This window comes from Lemur catta, chromosome 19 (assembly GCF_020740605.2).
Source record: "Lemur catta isolate mLemCat1 chromosome 19, mLemCat1.pri, whole genome shotgun sequence".
NCBI classification, from domain to species: Eukaryota; Metazoa; Chordata; class Mammalia; order Primates; family Lemuridae; genus Lemur; species Lemur catta.
In genome coordinates, this window is record NC_059146.1 from 31565204 (window position 1) to 31592346 (window position 27143).

The 27143-nt window shown below is 36.1% G+C and overlaps 1 protein-coding gene across 1 annotated transcript; it reads left to right on the top strand.

The window, feature by feature from the left end:
- Window positions 1–5799: 5799 nt before the first annotated feature.
- Window positions 5800–26392, top strand: ZFP82 (ZFP82 zinc finger protein). The gene is made up of 5 exons (XM_045532205.1): window positions 5800–5971; window positions 12511–12578; window positions 13856–13982; window positions 16348–16440; window positions 24055–26392. Exons 2-5 carry the CDS (start codon window positions 12570–12572, stop codon window positions 25422–25424), a joined length of 1599 nt encoding a protein of 532 aa, XP_045388161.1. The 5' UTR covers window positions 5800–5971; window positions 12511–12569; the 3' UTR covers window positions 25425–26392.
- The last annotated feature ends 751 nt before the right edge of the window (window positions 26393–27143 follow it).

A 27143-nucleotide genomic window follows, 5' to 3' on the forward strand; every position in this document is an offset into this window, starting at 1 on the left:
AGATACCTTAGATCTGTCTTATCATGCCCCACTCCCTTTTCTATTAGATCCTTTACAGGAATGGTTTCTTTGAACATTGAGTTACTTTATTTTGTATAGGCATAAGGAGGTAAAAATATTTCATAATAAATTTGAGAAAAATTGAGCAAATATCTGCAGAAGAATTACTAAAAACAATATTCCATTCTAATGTTTTGCATTATTATCTAAATGAGAACTGCCAAATGAAATTTAATTTTGCATATTTAAATCTTTTATTAAGTTCCTCACCTAAAATTATGGAGATAGTACATTTGCACCCAAATTAATGAAACAGTACCGTAAAGTAAAAAGAAAAAATCATTATCTCTGTCCTGCATTCCTCATTCTCTCCCCCTTTGTCAATTTTCTTCTGAATATTTAAAGATTGTATATATTTCTTCATGTTCAAACATTAACATACAAATTATTTGATTATGTTTTTTACAAAAAATGGATGATACTTTATACATTTCTATGAAATTTGCTTTTTACATTCCACTGTACATTTTGGATATTCCTTCAAGTCAATAGATGATTATTTAACTTAAATCTTTTTTAGGGTTAAAGTATCTTCCACGGTATGCTTGTACTAATACCTATGCAACATTTCCCCACTTGTGATGTTTCAGATTGTTTCCTCTTTTTATGCCGTTTAAGAATAATGCTGCAATAAACATTTTTATATTCTTGTCTATTTTATTTCTATAAAATAGGTTTCCCAAGTTATTTCCAGTGTTTTCTGTTTCTTAGGAAGGTTTTGCTTCCAGAAAATTTCAAAGGACAAGAGAATAAAGGAAAAGAGTGCAGTTTTTCATGTGTGTTTCTGTGTTTGTGTAAACACAAATTTATTATTTTAATCTATCTGGAATTGATTATTGTATATGGTATGAATGAGGTATAATATTTGTTTCTATCCAGAAATAAAACCAAATATGCCAGAAGTAACTATTAAATTCTTCATCTTGGAGGGAGGAGGAGGTGCAGGAAAAAAAATTCCTCATCTTTCTCCTGCATTAAAATACTGTCATATATTAAATGCTCAAATCATCACATCTATTTCTGTTCCCTATATTTCAGAAATCTTTGACACTTTAATAAAAGTGTCAAAGATACACTAATAAAAGTTACAAGTAACTTACAAGTTTACAAGTAACTTTTATTACTTGTAAATAAGGATACATATATTATTAATGTATAGTTTATTATTTGGCAATAAAGACAAATGTTTCTTCATAAGGATTTTTAAATTATTTTATCTAGTTCTAACAAAAAATTCATTGGGATTATATTTTGAATTTTATTCAGTTTAAATACAGAGTATCCCAAATGAATGAACAATTGATATTGAGTAGATATTGATTAATACATGTATGTCTTAAAATTTCTTTGACAATTCCTCATCCCCCTTACCTTTTAATATCTAATAACAATACCCACTAATGTAATGTGTCACAATGCTTAAAATATGCTAGTAATATCTAAAAGTTTCATGTTTTAGGGTACTGCTTATAACGTGATAGATTCTTTTAGGCTTTATAGTTATATAATCTGCAGGTAAAGGTGACATACCTATCTTACAATATTCATACCTATTTTATTTTCTTGTCTTTTGCATGCTGCACACCAGGTGACACTGGGTGTTAGGACTTTTTACCATGTTTTCTTCATTTTTATAGAAGGGTTTGTTTTTGAGGATTATTCCTGCTTCCTATTTCACTGTTATTCGTATGTCATACGCGAAATGATTTATTGCCTTGGTGAAATGTGTTCAAACACATATATTATCTCCCTTTATTGGACCTTTAATTTCTCCATGGTCTCTAGGGCAGGCTATCATTCTCTATGCCTACTCTGCAGGCCCAATTCTCCCCTTGTATATGTCCCAATATCTAGAGTTTGAATGCAACATTAGGATGTGCATTTTAAAGACTCCAGCTGCCTTTTTCAACAAATCATTACCCAAAGAGATGCTCTACTTTTCAGTTAATCTAGAAATCAGAAGGGGAGAGGTATGACTGATGATCACCAACAGAAATTTCTATTGTTCCTACTTCCGCCACCTATATACCTGGGGTCACCCATCACCCAGATGGAATCTCCACAGTCCCTGTTCCTTTGTATCATTGCCATGCTGTTCTGAGATGGGCGTACTTGAGTGGTTGAGCCTAGGTTTCATCCCTGTGCGATAGCTGCTGGGCATGCTGGAGTGCATATTCAGTTTATCTAGTGAGAATCAGCAGCTTCTGCTTAAAGATGAGTGTTTCCCATCATAGCAAGGGTACATAAATACTGGGCAGCCAAATGAATGACTAGTGTTCACAAGAGTGCATCCCATCAATATGCATAATTCCTTCCATAACTGAAAGTTAAAATCTCACCTAAAATAAGCTAGTCATTCCTCATTCAACCAAAAATGTGCTGGGTAAATACCTGTACCTCCTCCCTATCTGTCAGGATCCTCTGTAGACATTCTGTAGCCTTAATCTAAATTGTAACTCAGTCTACACAAAGGAAAAGGGGAAGCAAAAAAGAAATGTAATAATAATATAACTATATATTAATATAAATCAGATGCTCCTGCCTCTTTTTATAAATGATAGTTGTGACACTGTTCCCTTTTAATCAGCAGATTGGGGAGTTTTTAAAGTTAAAGTGACTCAAACCATTCATAAAGGATCTAAATCCTTGTTACTATAGTTTCTATTAACTTTTACTACTGGAAAAGATAGAGGTAGGAGTTGACTCAGAAATCTTTGGATTCTATCAGAATCAGAAGGTTCAAACCTATTTCTCCCTTGAGAGCCAGGATCAATCTACCCAACAAACACTAACCTTCCTCTTTACCTCTCCCACCTCAACCATTGATCTGTTGCCTGTGGTCACAAGGAGCATCAAATAGCCAGACTGTAGTCTCACTTTCCATTTTATTGGAATCACTGTTGTGACCACTGGTGAAAGCATACCTTCATGTGTTCTCTACGTTATCATTAGACAAAGTATCAAATTGTGGCAATATTTTTGATATATAGGCGTGACTTTATAGATGATTCAGAGTATGCTGAGATTTTTATTATAGTTTATGGCCTGGATATTACAGAGGGGGCATGAAGAAAAATAACACCCTTGCAAAGTAACTACCTCAGACAAGGTTATTATAGGATCTTGAAATGAGGCATGTCTAATAGTACATCTTGTCTTAAAATTTATGTTGTCTGCAATAGTATAGTTACATGAAGTTTCTTGTTTATTGTTTGCATGATATAACTTTTCCATCTTGAATCTCAATGTTTTTGCATCCTTAAGTTATAAATGAGTTTTGTAAGCACAATATAGTTGAACTTTTTAATCCAGTCTGACAAACTTTGCCTTTTAAGTAGAATTTTAGATCCACTTTTATTCAATGCAATTACTAATATATTTGGTTTTAAATCTATCTTATTTTGTTCTTTCCTGTTTACCTTGTCAGCTCTGGATTTTTAATAATTATGGATTTTTAATAATTGTGCCATTTACCTCTACTCGTTTTGAAATTCTACATAGCGATTTCTGTGTTTTAAGGATTACCTTAGAAAATATCATGCATATCAAAACCTATCAAGGTCTAAAACAGTTCAGTAAACATAAAAAAGATATAGAGGTGAATCTCTAAGTAAAAAGGTTTTATTTGGGACTAATATAGGAGAAGTAGAATTGTAATATGGGACATACATATAGAGCAGGGTGGCATCTGGTATGTTTGGAAAACAAAGGAAAAGGTTAGGGTTTATTGGGGAAAGAGGAGGTTACGCAAGTTATTTTGAGAGAAAACTTACTGGCACTGGCAGCATCTTACAAGAGCCTGCAAGTTCTGATTGGTGAGTGTCAATAGGTAGGTTGGTAGGTATGACTTGTAATCTTGGAGTTATGGTTAGGCTCTTATAGTTTTGGATTGAGTTTGTGAGACAGTTTTGGAAACAAGCAAGTGTTCTTGTCTAAGCAGCTAACTGTCCTTGTGCTGCTAGCTGTCCTTGTGTGACTCATAGTTAGCTGCAGTCTGGAGAAATTTCTTGTGATAGTTCTGTTATCGGGCAAATTGTGCCTGAGAGCCCTCCTTTTCTGGCCTTCCATAGCTCCATTTGCCAGGTTTTGACACAAGTGACTCTATTTTGAATCTTACAATTTTCGCAGTTCACATCTTTACTCATTCCCATTACAATAGAAAATACTTACAGTACTCTACATGCATTTATCCATACCCACTTTCCAATGTAGATTATTGTTCTCTTGTATTTTTATATCTCCTTTTTTAATGCTATAGGCATTAGTGTTTTTTAAAACCAATATTCATTTGCATCTGCCCCCATAATTCCTATATTGCTTTCCATTCCTTCTTGTATTTCAATACTTCCATCTGACATCATTCTCTGAGAAACTGGAACATAGTTTTCCAGCAAATATGAATATTTTCAGTGACCATCAACAATACTGACTTTAGAGTCAATGGTACTGACTTTTATGCCTTTTCCCCTCCATGTTTACATGTTTTGAGGGAGGGAAAGGTCATAATTCCTGACACTCTTGGGTTTTTTTAACCTTTTTATTGTAAAAATAAAACACAGATATAGAAAAACATTTAAAAACTAAAAAATATAGCTAATAAAATATAACTACATAAATATAGCTAAATGAATTGTTATAAGACAAATACCTCTGTAACCATCACTCAGGTCAAGAAATAGAAATTTACCAGATAATCTATAAGTTCCTGTATGTTCCCTGTTCCCAAAAGTAATCACTACCACTCTCCTAACTTTTATAGTAATCACTACCTCTTGTTCCTTTATTATATTATTAACCATTTGTACATCTCTGAACACTGTTTTGCCTTCCTTTTTTATTATTTGACATGTCTTTTAAGTGTCTCTGAACCTAAAATAGTACCTGACACTCATATGTTGATAAAAGTTTTTTATTTTGCTGTGCTGGATATAAAATATTAGCTTATATTTTTTATTGAGTACCTAAAATATGTTACTCCGTTTTCTACTTACTAAAGCACTTACTGTCAGAAAGACAATCATAACCCGATTTTCTTGGCTTTTTAAGTCACTTATATTTCTCCTTAGTGGTGCAAATAATATTTCCTTTCTTTAAAGTAATTCTAATATGACTTGGAGTTTATTATTTTAGATTGATATTCTCAGGCACATCGTATGCTATTTCGGTATGTAATTGTAAATCATTTCTCAGACACACACTGAGTGACTCACATTGACCATCTCCAAGGATGGCCCGAAAAGGTAAACCTATCAAAACCCCGTCACATTAATGTGACTATAAAGTCAGTTATAGACATGTCCACAGAAATAATCTCATGCACTCACAGTCAACCCTATTATTTCACAGGCCTCCTCACCACTCTGTCCTACAGAGCCCAACACAATTTCAGTCATAAAATCTCCCTCATTCCGGTCCCCTCAGTCGCACTGTCTGAAACACAAATCAGCCACCACCATTGAAAGAATCCCACCTAGAACCACCCTAAAGACGGACACACAGCACCGTCCTCGCTCACACAGCTCCCAGTTGGCTCCACGGAGACTCACATTCACGGGCATCTCTCTTTAACGCTCCAGCCGTCTGCCTCTGCCCCGCCGCCTCAGGCGCTCGCGGACTCGCAGTCCCCCCTCGCTGGGGCGGGACGGGCTCTCCGGCTCGCGCAGACACCGGGCGAACCGGCGCTCCGCCCTTTGGGGCTGGCTGCGCCTGCGCACCCGGTGAGCGCGGCTAGCGCTCCCAGCAACCCTCGCGTGCAGCCCGTTAGGCCCCGGGGGCGGTGAACTGGCCCGGGCGGTGGCTCCGTAGCTTCGGTTGGGCATCACAGCGGGACCGGTTCCCGCCCCCAAGTCAGCAGTCCTGGCCCGAAGCGTCGGCCCTGGTCATCCATAGGAAAAGCGTTGCGGCCGTGGGGGTAAGGAGAGGGAAGCGAGGCTCTGAGGCGCCTCAGAGCGTTGAGAGCCGCGCGCCTCAGGCCCGAGTGTGTAAGAGGGGCGGAGGTGTAACTGCGTGTGTCTGTGGGCGTGACAGGGCTGGTGTGTAGCTTTGGGACCGTGTGCGGTTGTGAGGCCGGGACTGATGGCATTTGTGTGACTGAATTGGGTGCAAAGCCTCTTGTGTGAGGGAAGACTGTCATTGCGGTGCAGTGTATGACGCTGACCGAGCCGCTGAGAGTTGGCCCCAAGTCAGTTTCTGAGCGCCAGGGAAAACGCCCAGCAAAAAGGCTCAGACCGATCTTGGGATAAGACTGGTAGAACCGAACGATCCCCGTAGGTTGGCCCCCGGAAGGACTCCCACCACATACACACAGCTCTGAGAAGGAGTCCATCTGCAGATTTCAGAACCGCTGAGTTACCTCCAAGAAGCTATTGTGAACTCGGATTCCAGTCCCGGGCATCCGTGACCCTGGCCTTTCTTTGACACCGGGAAGGGTCAACAGTACTCCCCACTTATTTTACTCTGGGTATGTGTGGGTGGTGGTTGGTGGGGGCAGATGTGGTAGTGGTATTGTTCCTTAATTTAACCAGGTTGGCCTGAGCTCCAAGAAAGACCTGGTGTGTTAAGATTCCCTTCTTACCTAGTCCTGCTGAACTCAAAAAAAGGGCTGTGAATAGGAGGAGGAATGATTGTTGCCTATTTAAAAGTCAAGGTCAAGGGGAGTGGGTATTTCCTTTGTTTTGTGAAATGTAGTTTTGTTTTTTAGGACTTGGAAACATTTGCTTCCTTCTCCTTAAACGTCCTGCCCGTTGAACCGATACATAGGCCCCTTCCCTAGTATGCACATAGCCATTTGGCAGATGCTTTCCATTATTTCTGTGAGCTTTCTTTTTATAACTATGAATAAAGCTCTTAGAACAACTCCTGATACTTCATAAGTACTTAATAAACATTAGCTATTTATTGTTAAGTGGTGATTTGGGGCAATTCCCCATCAGCCTTCTATAGATAGGGAAAAATGAAAATACCAAGCTAATTGTGATAGGCATTTCCTAGGAAAAAATAAATGAGCCAGATGATGCTCAAATAATCTGGAACAGAAATTCTTAATCCGAGGTAATTTGAATTCATTTGGGGCTTTCAGGGGAACAGACACCCTTTGAAATTGTATGTACAATTATTGTAGTATGTTATTATGCCATTCTTCTGGAAAGAAAGTCTATAATTTAATGAGATTAGCAAACATGACCCAAAAAGATTCAGATCCACTGGCTTAGAATCAAAGACTGTAATATCTGAGAATATTCTTTTTAACCTCATACAAAATTAGTGTCTAGCAATAGGAAATGATTAAACCACACTCCATCCATGTAATGCAGCATTGTGCCATTAATAAATATTAAGTTAATCATGAGAAGGAAAAAGCATGTGATTGATGTTAAACAATAGTTTTGAACAAGATGACTCAGGAAAGTTTTAATTATGTACAAATCCCTTTCAATACAGTAGGGATTTTTAAAACATTTTGCAAGGACTATAATATGAAAATGTAATTAATTATTCAGTGGAGAAAAGCAGGGATAAAGTATTATAAACTGTTCTTTCTGCTTTGGTTTACTTTTGTTGAATTTGGAAATGCTGCTTATACTTGACTGCGTTTATTCATAGAAGAATCTTGATAGTAAAGGTAGCCCACTTCATCTTTTGATGAAGAAAAGTAAAAGAACTGATGAGTATTATTTATTTCTGCCATGCTAATTTTTTTGAACCCACTCATGTCATAGGCTTATAGACTTAAAATTTCTTAACAACTAGAAGGTACTCCCTCTTAACAACTGTTTTTAATTTTATGTTTGAAAACAGTCTAATTTTTGTTTCTGATGACCGAGTTAATGCAGATTTATTGTAAAAGGAAAAAAATCCGGCCCGGCGCAATGGCTCACACCTGTAATCCTAGCACTCTGGGAGGCCGAGGCGGGAGGATCGCTTGAGGTCAGGAGTTCGAGACCAGCCTGAGCAAGAGCAAGACCCCCGTCTCTACTAAAAAATAGAAAGACGTTAACCGGACAACTAGAAATATATAGAAAAAGTTAGCCGGGCATGGTGGCGCATGCCTGTAGTCCCAGCTACTCGGGAGGCTGAGACAGTAGGATTGCTTGAGCCCAGGAGTGTGAAGTTGCTATGAGCTAGGCTGACGCCATGACACTCTAGCCCGGGCAACAGAGTGAGACTCTGTCTCAAAAAAAACAAAAAACAAAAGAAAAGAAAAAGTCCCAGGGACCTAAAGAACTTAAAAAGAAAATTGAAATTGCCCTCATAGTCCCATCATCCAGAATTAATGAATATTATTATTTTGATGTTTGTTTTTTCCATTTTTTTGTACACTTGTGAATATGTGTTTGTTTTCCAAAATAGAATCACAAAAATTGATCCTTTAAGGAGATGAACTCTCTCATACTTTGTTTGAAAAAGGAACCCAGTACAGTCATAGGTTTTATTATATTACTATACCTGTACAGAGTAAAGGGCTCCCCTTTAATTTGAAAAAACATTCCAAGATTTTGCACCTTCTAAGATTGTGGAGAATCAATTAAAACAATTATCAGGGCAAGTTATAAAGTAAGATACCTCTTCAGAATTAGAGTTGGTTTTTTTTTTTTAGTGGCTTAGGGTTACTCCTAAGGACAGATTTTAATAATAGGGAAAAACATGGTAATAGTGATAAATATTTAGGCATGTTGGACAGAAATACTTGATTGAGCTTTTTAAAAATGTGTTCAAAAATATATAAAAAATAAATGTGTTCAATATTATACCTTATCAAATCAAATTTCTTGAGCTGATTTTATGATGCAGCATGTGCCTCTCTAGAGCTACTAGTGATAGAGAGCGAAAGAGGCCTTGCTCTTGATTTTTGTGTATCTTTTTTTGCTAATATCATAAATTAGGAAGAATGATATTTTCAAGCCTAGTTCTAAAATTTATCAGTCAGTGTTATAAGAGCAATCCTGAAAATCTCAGGTTTACTATAAGAAAAAAAGTAAATGGCATCCTAGTATTAAAATTACTAAAGAAAATTATTGAAGATAATTTATCAATAAATAGCAAATTTTTAATAAAATTATTAATAATGGAATAAGGGGCATGTAATGTTTTTCATTTTATTTAGTGCTTATAATAAGCCATTTTAAGTGTTTTATATGTATTATGTTCTTAACCTTCACAACAACTCTATAAGGTAGATACTATTATTTCCTATTCCCCAATTTATGAGGAAACAGAGACATTGAAAATTAAGTACCATGTCCAAATTCTCACAGTTAATAAGTGTCAGAGTTTAGATTCATATCCTGAATCCTGACAACAAGGTCTGCATTTTTAACATATGAATGTCTACAACCTCCTGACATTATATATATTATTTTAGTCTGCCTGTCATACCTAGTAATTTATCATGAATATCTGTCTTCCTTCCTTAATTAATATGGACCAGTGTCATCAGTATGCTATCATATAGTGGAACATAATTTATTCAACTTGTTGCCTACTGTTAGATATTTTGGTTGTCATAAATTATTCTTTGATGAACTTCCTTGCATATACATCTTTGTGTACTTTATTTTTAATTTCAATAGATTTAGGGGTACAAGTAGTTTATACTTACATAGATGAATTATAGTGGTGATGTCTGGGCTTTTAGTATACTCATCAACCAATTAGTGTACATTATCCCCAATAGGTAATTATTCTTCCCTTACCCCCTAACCCCCTCCCTACTTCTGAGTCTCCATTGTCCATTGTACTACTCTGTGTGTCCCTATGTTCCCATGGCTTAGCTCCCACTTACAAGTGAGAACACGTAGTATTTGGTTTTCTGTTCCTGAGTTACTTTACTTATGATAATGGTCTCCAGTTCCATCCAAGTTGTTACAAAAAACATTATTTCATTCTTTTTTATGACTGAGTAGTATTCCATGGTGTGTGTGTGTGTGTGTGTGTGTGTGTGTGTGTGTGTGTGTAGGTATATATATACACATATATATGTGTGTGTATATGTATATATACATAGATATACACCCCCACATACCATTCCATGGTGTATGTGTGTGTGTATATATATATATATATGCACACCCCCACATACCATTCCATGGTATATGTGTGTGTGTGTGGTATATATGTATATATACACACATACCACATTTTCTTTATCCACTCATCAGCCCTTAGGATGATTCCATAGCTTTGCAATTGTGAATTGTACCATGATAAACATACAAGTGCAGGTGTCTATTTGATATAATGACGACTTTTCCTTTGGGTATTGAGATTCGTGGATCAAATGGTAGGTCTACTTTCAGTTCTTTGAGGAATCTCCATATTGTTTTCCATAGAGGTTGTACTAATTTGCAGTCCCATCAGCAGTGTGTAAGTGTTCCCTTTTCATCACATCCAAGCCAACGTCTGTTGTTTTTGACTTTTTAATAAATGGCCATTCTGACTGGCGTGAGGTGGTATTTCGCTGTGGTTTTAATTTGCATTTCCCTGATGTAATCATGTTGAGCATTTTTTCATATGTTTGTTGGCCATTTGTATATCTTGTTTTGAAAAATATCTGTTCATGTCATTTGCCCACATTTTTAATAGGATTTTTTTCTTGCTGATTTGAGTTCCTTGTAGATATTGGATATTTGTCCTTTGTTGGATGTTTAGTTTGAGAATATTTTCTCCCATTCTATAGGTTGCCTATTCACTCTTTTGACTATTTCTTTTTCTTTACAGAGCTTTTTAGTTTAATTAAGTCCCATTTATTTTTATTTTTGTTGTATTTGCTTTTGGGAGCTTAGACATAAATTCTTTGCCTGGGCCAATGTCTCGAAACTTTGTGTACTTTTAAAAATATTTCCTAAGGATAAATTCCTAGAAGTGGAATTTCTAGGTTGAATTATCAGACATTTTTATCCTCGAAATACCAGATGCCATACTAGTACTTGGGGAAATACCATAAACAAAATGACATGGTGGTTATCCTTATGTTGTTTGTTATCTATGAAGGTAGGTAAGCCTATGGAGGAATAAGACTAAGGTAAGTGTGACAGAGGTCATTGAAAAAGTCAGATGGCATGGCTTGAATGTTTATGGGAAGGAGACATCTGATTATAGCAAGCACTATCAGGTTATGACCAAATAATACACAATCCATGGGATTTCTGTGGGGTAAGAGATTTTATGTAATAAGCATTATGCCTTATAGTTTTTATTCTCATGATATTGATGCAAAGTGAGACTAAGAGGCCAAGAAGATTCAGCAGCTTTTTGGAGGGCATCATGGCTAACATGACTTGTTTAGAAGCAAGATAAATGCATTGTCAAAAAGTCATGAGAACTGGGCACAGTGGTGAGTGCCTGTAGTCCCAGCTATTTGGGACACTGGGGTAGGTGGATGCTTGAGCCCAGGAGTTTGAGAGCAGCCTGGGCAATATAGTGAGACACTATCTCTTAAAAAAAAAAAAAAAAGGAGAAGGAGAAGAAGTCATGAGAAGCAACAATGGTGAACCAAGGCATTAGTTGGGAATGTTTAGCCACTGTAACATACGTGAACAAACTTACAAATCATAGAATTGGTTCAGATATTGGGGCCTGAAATAAACAAAAACCAGTTAAAATATAGCAGCTGCTTTTAGAGTATCAATTTTTTTCCCTCCAAGTATAAGGGATGGCTGCTTTAAAAAGTATCTCTTTCACCTATTTAAATAAATATATATTTATCTATTTAAAGTTAAAATATATATTAATAAAAGTTAGCTTTTTACAAAGTTAAAAATATATATATTTGAAGCATATATACAGCCATATAAAATTATGAAGTAAATGTAAGCAAAAAGGAGAAAATCAAGATTACAATGCAGAAATAACCAGTATTTCCAGATTTTTTTCTATCTGTTGATAATTTTAGTGCCTCTTTGCGCTGATTTGTATGTATACTTTACAAATATAATCATAATCTCCATTTTATTTATTTATTATCGTCAAGCTGCTGAGAGCATGAATCTGTGCCTCTTCAGCCTTGGTCGTAAGAAAGAGAATGGCAAATGAAGTCATGCAGGAAAGGAATGTGGATGATTCTGATTGGAAATAGAAACTGATGAGCCCAGAGGAGTTTGAAAGTTGTCATCCTAGTTGCAAGCAGGCAGGGCTCCCAGTGCAGCAATTTTGTGGTAGTGGCTACCAGGCTTGGTCCTTATGAATTTCTCTCTTTATGTTTGGTGAATCCAAGCAAGCTTGCAAGACTTTGAAGGAGATTCTGGTTTAAGTAATGTGCCCCCTAATCAGCCCTGGAATTAATGAGGGATTAGATTTGTCCAGGCTCTTGTGTGTGTGTGTGTGTGTGTGTGTGTGTGTGTGTGTGTGTGTGTGTATGTTATATCAGAAGAGGGAAAAGGTCATATTAACTCAAGTCATTTTTGGAGTTCTGAGGCCTATCTGATCTCATAGCCTTGTTTTCCTCCCCCCTAGCTCTGGCTTCTGTGGACTCTATGCTTCTCTTGGTTGACCAGTTCTTGAATTTCTAAACCATGGCCCATGTAAGTTACTGATTTTTTTCTCCTTCTGGAAATACTATCATGTTAAGGTCCTGTGAACGTTTCTTTGTTCTGAAACTTCCTACCTATCAGAGCCCCATTCAAGAAACGTCTTCTAGTTCTTCTAAATCCAGTGAGGGGTGAAGCACAATGCCTATTCTGTGAACACTCTTTTTTCCAGTTGTTCATGTATTCATTGAACAGATTGTTCAGCATCTTCTTATCTGTGCTCAGTCTTCTGCTAAAAGCTGCAGTGGGGCAGAAATGTAATCTCTTAAAGGAGATAGTTGACCATTCCTTGTGAGTTAATGAGAGAGAATGGGCCCATTTAACCACTCATAAGAAAACTGAGCTTTTCTATACTTGAGTTTTCCAAGTATATAAGAGTTGCTGTTGGTTGGCCTCAGCTTTAGTATATGGTGAGATTGCATGCTTTGTGAGGCTTTTAGGACTGAATAAAAATGTGGCTGGGCAGGAACAAGATTCTACCTACAGCTGAATAGGATGTGCTAGTCTAGAATGACACCTTTGTGATTCTGGATCATGCTGCATGGGTATCCTTTAACTCAAAAGCAAGGAATGCATACAGTGCAGGATCGAAAGTGACAGCAGATAAGATGACCCAGATATACAAGTAGTTATATAAACCCTCAGAATTGAGGAGGACCTTAATATTTTGTCTAACCAAAATATCTAAATATAGAAGAATGATTAAGTCTCATATATCCATAACATAGACTATAATATAACCAATTTTTTAGGAGTTTATTGAAGAATCTGTCATAACAAGGAAAAATGCTTATGATATCTTCTATGATAAACTTGGAAGAAATTCTTTAATTGTATTCATATCCTTTTCTAAGATAAAGATATTGGGAGCTTTTAAAAAAATCTATTTTTTAAGGGGAAGAGTGTAAAAAGAACTCACATTTCTTGAGAATTTATGGGGGGGACATAGCAGGCAGAAGGCTTATATACAGTATTTCATTTAACTGGAAAACTGATTATTCTTTTTCTTTCCCAGACATGTTTGAGTTATAAAAGTATGCCAGAGTAGATAAGAGGCTATGTCTGTAGCAACAGGATGATCCTTCAGGAACACATAGGCACTCTGCTTCAGGTACACTCATGTCCTAACCCACTATCTTATAGGCTTCCAGCCCACACCTGTTTGCTTGCTGTATGGTCCATTTCCTGCAATATCTTTTCCATCTTTTCTCCTTCCATCTTAAAGTAAGTTTTCTTTCATATTAATTATAATATATGGTTTGTCATTTCAGGGTTCAGTGATGTTCAGTGACATATCCATAGTCTTCTCTCAGGAAGAGTGGGAATACCTGGACTTGGAACAGAGAGACTTGTACAGAGATGTGATGTTAGAGAACTACAGCAACTTGGTCTCACTGGGTAAGGTTATCTGCCTTTAGGAATTTAGACTTTGTTTTCTGTAACATCAGCTTTTTCCTCTGCAATTTTCAAGAATATCTTTCAAGAAACCATCCAGATTTCTGCTTTTTATTCTCCAGGGAATGGTTTGAGATTTATTTCATTGGAAGAGAGTATCTCCATTAAGCGTATTTATCTTCCTCATCCTTAAGTGGTCTTCATGCCTCCCTTAATGATGAAGGGGCTGGATTTGAAATCTGGGTGATTTATAGCCTTACCAGTGTCAAAGCAGGTTTCACTTTGTGTTTGAACTCAGAATTGCTTTAGATGTTTTGTTATTTATCGATATACCTGTAGGGGAAATAGCTAGACCCTATTTCTTGATTTTTCTCTGACTATCAAGAGAACACATATCACTTACATAGTGGTAAAATCTTCACAATAATCGTCTAAGATAGGTTCTATTATCCCTATTTTATAGATGAGGATCAACAAGATTTATTTACAATTCAAGAGAACTCATTACTTTTGTTAATAAACATATTCAGTTTTACCTACTTTTATGACTGAAAATTAAAAATCTAAGAATTTTTTTGTGGTGTTTTATTTCACAGCAAGATGACTATAGTTAATAATAATGTATTACATATTTTAACATAGCTAGAAGAGAGGATATTAAATGTTCTCACCACAAAGAAATGATAAATATTTGAGGTGATGGATATGCTAATTACCCTGATTTGATCATTCCACAATGTTAAAATATATCAAAACTTCACATTGTACCCTATAAATATACACAATTATTTGTCAATTAAAACATATTTTTAAAGATAAAATAATTATTGGTGAGGATTTGGAAAAGTCAACTGTCATACATTACCAGTGGGAATGTGTAGTTATGATCCTGCAATTCTTCTCCTAAGTATCTATACAAGAGAAATGAAAACATATATCTATATAAAGATATATATGTATTCATAGCAGCATTCTTCATAATGTCTAAAAGGGAAAACAATCCACATATCCATCAACTGGTAAATGGTTAAATCAAATCTGGTAGAGCCATACAATGGAATATTATTCAACAATTAGAAGGAACAAACTACTGATACATGCTACAGCATGCAAGAATATCAAAAACAATATGCTAAGTGAAAGAAGCCAGATGCAAAAGATTACATATTATATGATCCTATTTATATAGAATATCCAGAAAAGGCAAATCTATAGAGACAGAAAGCAGATCAGTGGTTGTCTGGGGCTGGGAGTAGGAATGAGGATTGATTGCCAATAAGTAGGAGGGATATTTTGGGTGTGATGGAAATGTTCTAAATTTGGATTATGGTGATATTTGCACAACCTTATAAATTTACTAAAAATCATTTAATTGTACACTTAAAACAGGTGCATTTTATGGTATGTAAATTATATCTCAATAGTCCGGGCACAGTGGCTCACACCTGTAATCCTAGCCCTCTGGGAGGCCAAGTTGGGAGGATCACTCGAGGTGAGGAGTTCGAGACCAGCCTGAGCAAGAGCAAGACCCCTCTCTACTGAAAATAGAAAGAAATTATATGGACAGCTAAAAATATATATAGAAAAAATTAGCAGGGCATGGTGGTGCATGCCTGTAGTCCCAGCTACTCGGGAGGCTGAGGCAGGAGGATCGCTTGAGCCCAGGAGTTTGAGGTTGCTGTGAACTAGGCTGATGCCACAGCACTCACTCTAGCCCGGGCAACAGAGTGAGACTCTGTCTCAAAAAAAAAAAAAAAAAAAAAAATTATATCTCAATAAAGCTGTTAACAAAAAATCCGAGAGCTTTGCATTTAACATTGTATGAATATCTCAAGAAGTAACAGTAAAGGTCCCATAAAGCTTTTTGTCTTCCTCTCAGCAAAATAACAATAACTAATAGCTAATGAAGTATATATAGTGCTTGATATATACTCTAGGTCTAGGCAATGTTTAGATACAGATATATTTAATATAATCTTCACAATAATCATCCAAGATAGGTACTATTATTATCCCTATTTTATAGATGAGGAAAAGGAAGCATAGAAGTAACTTGTCAAAGGTCACAGAACTAGGATGTGGCAGAGGCAGGATTTGAACCAGTCTGTGACCTCAACCACTATTGGCTCTGAAAAAGGAAAACTTGTATGAATATAAATTTTTGAAAGAACTTTTTCCTCCCTCTCTGATCTCTATTGTGTAATCTTATTGTGAATGTTCTCTCCTCTTCCCCTTCTTTGTTTTACCAGCTTTATCAATCACTATTTTGACCTATAATTTATTGCAAATTTAACCAAGACTGAATCTAAATAACTTTGAATTTATTTTTTATTTCCATGTCACCTTATATTTCTTTTTTTCTAAACAGGATGCTTCATTTCTAAACCAGATGTGATTTCCTTATTGGAGCAAGGAAGAGAGCCCTGGAAAGTTATGAGGAAAGGAAGAAGACAATGTCCAGGTGTGTGAGGGCCAGTTGGGCAGGGAGAAGTCATTACCAAAGGAAACCCCAACTAATTGGAGAAGAAGCACACCCTTTTGACGTTGTTTAGAAAGTGCTCTTTAAAGGTCCATGGCCCAGGGAAAAAAGGTCTGAGACCTGGGGAGTAAATTAAAGTTTTAGCTAGGGGTACTGAAAGAACCACTTCTTTATCTCATTTACCATATGTCTTTTTTTGTTGTTGTTCTCTCCAGTTTTCCTCCCCTTTGAAAGGGAATGAGGTGAGGAGGTACTCTCTTTGTTCATATTAACAACCATTCTATATTTTGTTCTTTTGCTTTCCTCTTTTGTATTTATAGATTAGATAACCTCTGACCTGGGCACTATTATAAGCACTATCAATACAGTCCCTGTCCCCATGGAATTTGCCTTGGAATGAGAAACATAGTAACTGTAAATAAATAGAAAATATAATGTCAGGTAATGAGAGTGCTATGAAGAAAAGTAAGCAGAGTAAAGGGATAGAGAATGGTGTGGGATGGAAAGACTATTTCAGTTATGATCAGGGAAGCTTTTTTTTTAACTCATAAAATTTTAAATGGGAAATAAAAGACTGCAATAAAAGGTATACTTGATATTGTAATAATGTATGTATTATCAGCAACTAAAGTTTCATATGAGTTACTCTCTAGAAGATAGATCCTGGATCACAGAATATTCTTATTTGCCCTTTCCATCTATGTATCTATCTTCACATTAAGAAGAAACATAGATGTGTAATAGACTATAGGGAGAATGATCCCTTGATTTAGAGTCTAATCTGATCCCACTGTGCTCTCTTCATCTCTTTGCAACTCCTGTTTAAAGACATTCGTTAAAATTCTTTACATAAACACATCTGTTGTAATTTTGTGTTTGTTCTCTGTATAATCAGGTCTGGCTGAGCAGACTCATTTTAGGTAATAGTTGTTATTTTGTAACCAGAGGGCCATTTCAGCACCCACACTGTATATTGTTATATCTTTTGGCTCACCTTCTACCAAAGGAAAGAAAAACATGCTTTTTCCCTCCAATTTTAACCTATTTCCTTATTCACATCCAGATAATTACTAATAAATTACATTTACAATTATTAACATTCAAAGAAAATAAAATGCAGAGATTGCAAGTTAATAAGATAATATCAGTTTAGTCAGGAAGCATTTAACCAAAATAACAACTGTTGGTCCAAAGTTAGACATTTTAAACAAGACCATTCATTTTCTTCCCTTTTCTATTCTTCCTTTAAGTAAGTTTTATTAAAGTATAACATGCATACAGAAAAATGGACAAATGGCTGTTTTGAGGAGGTGATATTTAAGGAAAGACATGAAGTAAAGGCTTAAGACATGCGATTCTTTGGGAGAAAAGCATTATGAGCAGATAGAAAAGGTCTGAGTGGGGAGTTATCCTTGCTTGTTTGAAGAATAATAAGAAGGCATTATGGCCAGAAGAGGGGAAGGGAAAGTAATGAGATGAGATCAGAATTAGGCAAGAACCAGATAATGTAGTCACTAAGAGAAATTGGAAGCCATGACTTGCTTGTGTTTTAAAATGATCCCTCTGGCTGTCTGTAAAAGCAGAAAGGACCAGTATGGAGGCAATTTTCAGACTAGACATAATGGTGGTTTAGATAAGAATGGCAATAATAGGAAATAGTAAGAAGCTGTTAGACTCATGATATGTATGAAGATACTGTCAAAAGAACATGCTGATGGAATTATAAGTGCAGTGAGTGGGAAAAGTGGTATAAAAGTAGGAAGTAAGGATGTTGGCTTGAACAACTGGGTGAATGGAAGCACAATTTATTGAGGTGGGGAAGACAACAAGAGCAAGTTGGAAAGTTGACATTAAGAGTTTGTGTTCGGAATATTTTAAGTTTGAGATGTCTGTTATTCAGTTTGAGATGTTGAGTAGGCAGTTGAGTATGTACACCTGGAACCTAGGGAGCGATTACAGCCTGACAGACATTTGGCTGTTTTTACCTTATGGTTAGATCACATCCTATAGGTCTGGATGTGATCAACTAGGGAAGGCATGGAAGAAGAAAGAGGCCTGAGGATTGATTCATGGGACACTCCATCATTTAGACCTTTGAAAGAGGGGACAACAGGGGAGATAGAGAAGGAGCAGCCACTGAGATAAAATAAAAACAAAAGAAAATGTTTCACAATGGAAGGAGTAGAGAATGAGGCTAAGAATTGATCCTAGGTTCTAGCATGATAGAGAATGCTGATGACCTTGTCAAGAATAATTTCATGACAGTAGAGTCAGGATGAAAACCTGATTTAAGTGACTTAATGAGAGAAGAGTCAGCAAGGCAGTGAGTGGTGAGAATGAGTATAAGACAACTCTTTGGAGGGATTGTGTATGAAGGGAAACTGAGAAATAGGATTGGTAGTTACATTGGGGATATGGGTTATAAGCAGTGTATTTTATGATATGAGATATTAGAGCATGTTTGTGTGCTCATGGGAGTGATTCTGGAGGTCAAGGGAACTGATACAGTACACAGAGGGCATAATTGTGGGAGCAGTAGGTTGGGGGGTGGGGATCCAGTGAAAAGTGGGAATAAAAGGGAAAACAGTGTAGTTACGCATGCAGGTAGGTTGGTCAGGGTGGTGCAGAGAAGATAGAATATTCTTCTATTGCTGTTTTCACAGTGAAATAAGAAAAAAGATCATCAACAGAACGTGAAAAATATTTTTTAACATTCAGTATAGGGTTTTTGAGGATGTGATTAAAATTGATTCTCAGAAGTACAGTTCACTTGATGTCAGGTTTTATTATTTTCAGATCTGTGGACATTGTTCTGTGTGTTGAAATACAAATAGGACTTCCTTCAAACCAAATCTTTTATAATCCCAGACTTTCTTGTGTCAACAAAGTAAGGTGGTTGATACAATGCCCAAATAGACTAAGTCTAAGTGATTTGTATGACATTTTCCATTTAATTAAAGCTGGTTCTCTGGAAAGGGAGAATCACATTTATGATTTTTTTATATTTATTTATTTTTACCTGATCAAACAATGTTCTCATCATCAGTATTTAATATAATAGAAATTCTTCAATCCAACAGATTTGGGACTTGTAATTGGTCTGTTAATTCATAAAACTGGGTTGGATATTTTATATACTTACCGTAAAAGTATTATTATTAACTCAGAACATTAAATTGTGTATCTATTTGGCAATATTTTTTATATGTGTCCAGGCCTTCCTTTCCATTGTCTCATTGTATTTAATTTTTTATCTAAATAACACACATAATATATAGTCTGTTATTTCTGGTTTTAAGTTTTTTTAGATAAAATAACCAAACTTTCAATGTGAGTACAGAATACTTCTTGATGTTTTCCCCCATCTTTCACTATTTTCTCTCCCACACTACAGCTGTGTGATTTTTAGCAATGTGTCTTTTTTTTTTTTTTTTTTTTGAGACAGAGTCTCACTTTGTTGCCCGGGCTAGAGTGAGTGCCATGGCGTCAGTCTAGCTCACAGCAACCTCAAACTCCTGGGCTTAAGCGATCCTACTGCCTCAGTCTCCCAAGTAGCTGGGACTACAGGCGTGCGCCACCATGCCTGGCTAATTTTTTCTATATATATTTTTAGTTGTTCAGATAATTTTTATTTCTATTTTTAGTAGAGACGGGGTCTCGCTCAGGCTGGTCTGGAACTCCTGACCTCGAGTGATCCACCCGCCTCGGCCTCCCAGAGGGCTAGGATTACAGGCGTGAGCCACTGCGCCCGGCCGCAATGTGTCTTTAGGAACAGTTTTTCAAAGTGTTCACTTTTGTTTTTGTAGTATTTTTTTCATAGTTACTCATGAGTTTACATATTATTTAATTAAATTAGATACTTTCAGAAGAAAAGCAAAACTGGCCTAAACTTGTTTGGAACAAACATAGTTGCCTCTTGTGAGTTGGAAGTGCTTTGTCAGCTGGGCCTGTGGCTGTGGCTGTCTCCCCAGGATATAACCAGCCACTGACCTGTCTGTCATACCCATTCCCTTGTCTATTGCCTCTTCTGGAGGCAAACACTAATAGTGGCTCTCTGGCCTAAGGGAGATAATGTGCAGAATTCTGTATATCTGACTACTTTGAACACAATTACCTTGTGTTTTGCCACTGTTTCCACACGTGCTTTTTGCTCAACAACTTCTCTGCATGAATACCCTTGGTAGGCTACTCTTACTCTGTGTAGAGTAATCTCCCTCTTGTGATTTGATATGGGATTTCTTCTAAAACTCTAATGCCAAAGGCTTCATAAATGTTTTCAGGTTTTCCTCATAAAGGTTATGTATATATTTTAAATTTACTCTTTTTTACTATTGTGATGGATCTTCCCACCCATTATATTTTATTGTTAAATGTATATATTCATATAAAGGCTATTGGAATTGTGATTATGTCCTGCTGCCCCACTAAATTCTGTTACCATTTATATTATTTAACCTCTTGAGTTTTCTAATTATCCAAGCATACCATCTGGAAAAATATGGTTTTACCCCTTTCTTTCTAATTCTTCTACCTCTGATTTTTTTTTTTTTTTTTTTGAGACAAAGTCTCACTCTGTTGCCTGGGCTAGAGTGCCATGGCATCAAGCTCACAGCAACCTCAAACTCCTGGGCTTAAGCAATCCTTCTGCCTCAGCCTCCCAAGTAGCTGGGACTACAGGCATGTGCCACCATGCCCAGCTAATTTTTTTCTATATATATAATTTTAGCTGTCCAGATCATTTCTTTCTATTTTTAGTAGAGACAGGGTCTCGCTGTTGCTCAGGCTGGTCTCAAACTCCTGACCTCAAGCAATCCTCCCCGCTTGGCCTCCCAGAGTGCTAGGATTACAGGCGTGAGCCACCGTGCCCGGCCTGATTTTTTTTTCTGATGTTTAATTGTGTTGACTAATAGCTTCAATACTATATGGTTAATAGTAGTAGTGGTAATGGTAAGTGGCGGCCTTTTTGGTAAGATAATATATATTTTATCAACTTAGGGAAATATTACTGTTACATTGAGCTTTTTTTAAAAATCAGCAATAGTTCTTGTCTTTTTTTTTACTTGCCTTTTCAGCATCTCTGGAGTTGATCATGTGATTTTCTTTTTTTCTCCTTAGTTCTGTTAGTATATTGAATTATCTTAATAGATTTCCTCACTTTATGAAAACAGTTTGAAAGTTCTTTTTCTACTCAGTTGAGATAGAATTTGGATGGCCTGCCTTTAAAGCTTTAGTAAGCTTTGTAAAGCTTTTTTCCTGGGGAATAGGGATGGTAAGTCTGACCACATTCTCTGTTTACTCTATGGAAATAGATCTGTTTGTTTGTACCTCCTCTGTAGTCAGTTTTGGTTTTAAGTTAAAATTTTTCTAGAAAATTATCCATTTTATCTATGTTTTAAAATTCATTGGCAAAGACATCTATCTTCCATATTCATGATTATTTTTACTTTGCCATTTCTTATTTCTATGTCTATATTTTCTTGCAATTTTCATTTTATTGATTATGGTTTATGTTTTGCTGATTTTTAAAGAATCTATTTATGCTTTATTTATTAGTTCTTTTTTCTGTATTCTAATTAATTCTGCTTTTATATCAATTTTTTATGTCAGTTTTGTCCTTGTGCTTTGCTTCAGTTTATTCTTTTTCTTTTTAACTTATCATTGTTCTCTAAAAACCAAAAATACTATTTTGGATCTTATTTCCCTATTGATCTAAGAGTTATTTAATATAGTCTTTTAAATTTTCAAGTGGATTTACTTTTGGTTCTTTTTATTTTGTTATTCTAGTTTTAGTAGAAAATGTCTATATGATTTTAACTTTTTTATAAAGACCATATTTTAATAATTGGAAACCTCATCCTTTTTCTCTCTCACACACAAGTCACTCAGCACTTAGATTTTCCTCTGTTCCTGCTACTGGCTTGCCATCCTCGGGTCTACATCTAACCTTTGTTAGCAAGTCCTTCACATTCAGATGACTGCAAGACCTTTTGTCCACATTACTGAGTTATGAACATATCACATTGGTTTTTGCCAAGAATTCTGTCTGAAAAATTGTTGATACACTTTTCCAAAAAATATAGGAATGGCCTTGCCTATGAGGGAGTGGAAGGTAGAAGACCTGAGCAAGGAGAGGAAAGAACAAAACCAGTTGAACATTTGTAAAATAAATGAGTATTAGAATGAACTTAAGGGGAGACTGAGTAAGTAGAACTCCTCAATACTTTTGCTGTGATGTAGAGACAAAGAAAAAGTAACCCATAGCAATGTGAAGGAGGAACTGGGCCATGCAGAGAACACTGCATAGATAAGGGTATAAGCAATGGAAGGATGCATAAGAATATACAACCACCTTTTTCCATTCATTTATTTAGCTGGGCTAGCTTGGATGAATAAAGAGAATATTTAATCACTGCAGTAAGGTGTGAGAGATTGGAGGCAGAGAGATATATTCAGAACAAGTATATATCTATGGGAATTAAGTGAGTAAAACCTATTATGTGCTTAGCATAATTATATAATGGAGTGTAAAGTGGGGATTGTTTCTGTCCTTTAGGAGGTTTGTGGGTAAGAATAATCAGAATAACAAATCAGAAAATTTAATACATATGTAATTTAAAAATTGAGAGGTATTATAAAGACAAGGAATAGAGAATAACAAAATACATTTAGATACTGTCAGTAGGGTCAGCTTTAAAGGGAATGATTTTTGATCTAAGATCTCAGGAGGAGACAGAGCCAGCCATGTAAAGAGCCCAATCAGGAGATTTGTGGGAGATGGAACATACTGTGAAAAGTCCTGAGAGATGGAAGTACTCTCCAGGTAGGAGTAAAGGGAACATTGATTTGAGATGATGTGATATAGGTCAACAGAGGCCCTGTTAACCACTGTGAGTTTGATTTTATTCTAAGAATAAAGAGATATGAAAAAATTTAAGGCCAGGCATGGTGGCTTATGACTGTTATCCCAGCTACTCAGGAAGCTAAGGCAGGAGGATCACTTGGGGCCAGGAGTTTGAGACCAGCCTGGGCAACCCTATCTCCAAAATATAGCTAGGAGTGATGATGCACACCTGTAGTCCCAGCTGCTCTAGAGGCTGAGATGGGAGGATCACTTGAGCTAGGAGTTTGAAGCTGCAGTGAGTTATGATGGCACCACTGTACTCCAGCCTAGGTGACAAAGCAAGGCTCTGTCTCTCTAAAAAAAAAAAACTATGGTATGAATTTTCAAGCTTTCATCCCCACCAGAATTATTGTGTGGGGAATATTAAATATTCTCCCAGGACTTGCCTGAATCTCATTCAGATAGTTTGGGTGGGTGTCTAAACCTCAATATTTGTAACAAGCTCCTTGGTGATTCTGATCCACACCTCAATTTGAGAACCACTAACTTAAAATGTTTACTTAGTCACCAGTCTCACTTTTTTATATGAACTCTCATTTTTCCTGAGGCTTTTGCTTTTTTCTTCCCAAAATTGTATAACAATATTTTAGAGTTTGGTTGACTATTACTTTTGTTGTCTTTTATTTCTGCTGTAGAAATTTTATGTCTTTCAGAAAAAGTAAACAGCATATGTTTGCTTTCTTGTTTTATTTTAGATTTAGAGACCAGGTATGAGACTAAGAAGTTATCTTCAGAAAATGACATTTGTGAAATAAATTTATCCCAGTGGAAGATAATGGGAAAAATTAAAAATCACAGCCTTAAGGGTCTCATTTTAAAAAATGACTGGGAGTCCAAAAGAAAATTTGAAGGACAAGAGGGACCTCAAGAAGGATATTTCAGTCAAGTGAAAATTCCATCTGAAAAAGTGTCCTCCTACCAGAAATACACATCTGTTACTCCACATAGGAGAATTCATTTTGTTGATAAACCCTATGAATGTAAGGAATGTGGGAAGGCTTTTAGAGTACGTCAACAACTTACTTTTCATCACAGAATTCATACTGGTGAAAAACCTTATGAATGTAAGGAATGTGGGATGGCCTTTAGACAGACTGCACACCTTACTCGACATCAGAGACTTCATTCTGGTGAAAAACTCTATGAATGTAAGGAATGTGGAGAAGCTTTCATATGTGGCCCAGACCTCAGAGTGCACCAGAAAATTCATATTGGTGAGAAGCCGTATGAGTGTAAAGAATGTGGGAAAGCCTTTAGAGTACGAGGACAACTTACTCTTCATCAGAGGATTCATACTGGTGAGAAACCCTATGTATGTAAAGAATGTGGGAAGGCCTTTAGACAGTATGCACACCTTACTCGACATCAGAAACTTAATATTGCTGACAAACTTTATGAATGTAAAGACTGTGGAAAGGCTTTTTTGTGTGGCTCTGGCCTTAGAGTACATCACAAACTTCATACTGGTGAGAAACCCTATGAATGTAAGGAATGTGGAAAGGCCTTTAGGGTACGACAACAACTAACACTTCATCAGAGAATTCATACAGGTGAGAAACCCTATGAATGTAAGGAATGTGGAAAGACCTTTAGTCGTGGTTATCATCTTATTCTCCATCACAGAATTCATACTGGTGAAAAACCTTATGAATGTAAGGAATGCTGGAAGGCCTTTAGTCGTTACTCACAACTTATTTCACATCAGAGTATTCATATTGGTGTTAAACCTTATGATTGTAAGGAATGTGGGAAGGCCTTTAGACTACTTTCACAACTTACACAACATCAAAGTATTCATATTGGTGAGAAACCCTATAAATGTAAGGAATGTGGGAAGGCCTTTAGATTGCGCCAAAAACTTACCCTACATCAGAGCATTCATACTGGCGAAAAACCCTTTGAGTGTAAGGAATGTAGGAAGGCCTTTAGACTTAATTCATCCCTTATTCAACATCTGAGAATTCATTCAGGTGAGAAACCTTATGAATGTAAGGAATGTAAGAAGGCCTTTAGACAACATTCACACCTTACCCATCATCTGAAAATTCATAATGCAAAAATATAATTATTTTCACTCCTGTGTTATAGAACATTCTGTGAATGTAGTAATTAATCTGTTTTGTTCTATACATGGAACTGACTTGGCATATGAGGTTTTATACCATTAAAATAATGTATTAATGTAATGTATTCCACCATCACTCAAATCTGAAACTTAAGCATATTTGTTCTAAAAATATTATATTAATAAAACACATGGGAAAGACACTTACCATCTTTATCCCATGAATTTCCTACTTGTGTCATATTGAACAAGATGCTTAACTGTTCTACGCTATAATTTCTTCATTTGTAAAATGGTAATATACTAGTGTGGTAAAGATGGCTACACATTCTTTGACACTCTTTCCATCAAGAGGTGGATTCTACATCTCTTCCCTTAAATATGGACAGACTCTGTGACTGTTTTGCCCAGTAGAATATAGTGAAGTACTGCTGTGGTGGTTTCTGGACCCAGGCTTTACTGGTAGCATTACTTCATCTTTTGAAAAACTCTCTCAATCCCTGAACTATCATGTTAAAAATTCTGGCTACTTTGGTGAAGAGACAACATGGAGAGGCTCTGAAACTACATGGAGAGAGGCACCTTGCTGATCTCAGTCTTCCAGACATCCACCAAGACACCAGACACTGAAATGAAATAGTTTTGGATCTTCCAGACCCCATCAGCCGAATGACCCTGGGTGACCTCAGCTGATGCTATATAGAAGAATGACCAGGTGAGCCCCTGCCCAAATAATGACCTATAATAAAATGGTGGTTATTTTAAGCCACTAAGTTCTCTCATTATTATCATTAGTATTACTCCTAAGAATTTATATTAAAGACTATGGGCATAATGAATATAATATAAATGCCTTCTACTAATAGTCATTCCTTACTGAACTTTAGGTATCTTATTCTTGTTAAAATATTGAAAGTAAGAAATTGTTTTTCAATGTGTTCATTAAAAAACAGATATTCTACAATCTACATTCTCTGGCCCCAGTCAATATTTAATTAAAAATTAACAAAGAATAACATCAAAGGAAACTACTTGGAAACTTAAAAATCACTTGTATTATAATTCCTGCCTTAATTTTTTTTAATCATTCCATTTTAGCTTTTTTCAAATGTTGAACTATTCTATCTTTGGCCAGTGGGAATCCCCTCAAATTGGCTCTTGTGTCCTTTTGTTGTGACCACTCTAGCCTTTGATTTTTTTTTTTTTTTCTGAACCAAATACATTGAGCAGCTATGGAGCATACTAGAACATTATTCATAAATAAAGAGTGGGGCATTTATCTTGCCTTTCCTTTATGAACTGTATTTTAAGAAAACCAAAAGTTGGTGAAGGAAAGTTCTTTATTATTAGAGAATTCCAGCTATTAAAGGTCAAAGGAATGATAGAATTTGAAAATTAACACTTTTTAACTTATGAAATAATGGATTTGGGTGGTGATAGCAATTCATGTCAAGACTGTTAAGTGGAAGATTGATAGCAGCTTAAAATGGATGGAGCAGAATGACAGAACCCACTAATCTATATTAGCATCTCTAAGTTAGATCAGCCAGACTCTGCATTTGTTGATGTGATGCAGTGGATGTACTGCCTGTGAAGTATTCTTGCCCAAAAAATTGATTTAGAATTATAATTCAGTCTCTAAATCTAATTACCAGTTTATAGGAAACATGGAGAATAAAAGAACAAATTAATGACACAAAGAAGCAAACAACCAAATCC

Excerpts from the sequence above, each read along its gene's own strand:
- ZFP82 (XM_045532205.1), top strand. Across the intron at positions 13,983-16,347 it reads CAGCAACTTGGTCTCACTGG|GATGCTTCATTTCTAAACCA; the intron begins GTAAGGTTATCT and ends TTTTCTAAACAG. Across the intron at positions 16,441-24,054 it reads AGGAAGAAGACAATGTCCAG|ATTTAGAGACCAGGTATGAG; the intron begins GTGTGTGAGGGC and ends GTTTTATTTTAG.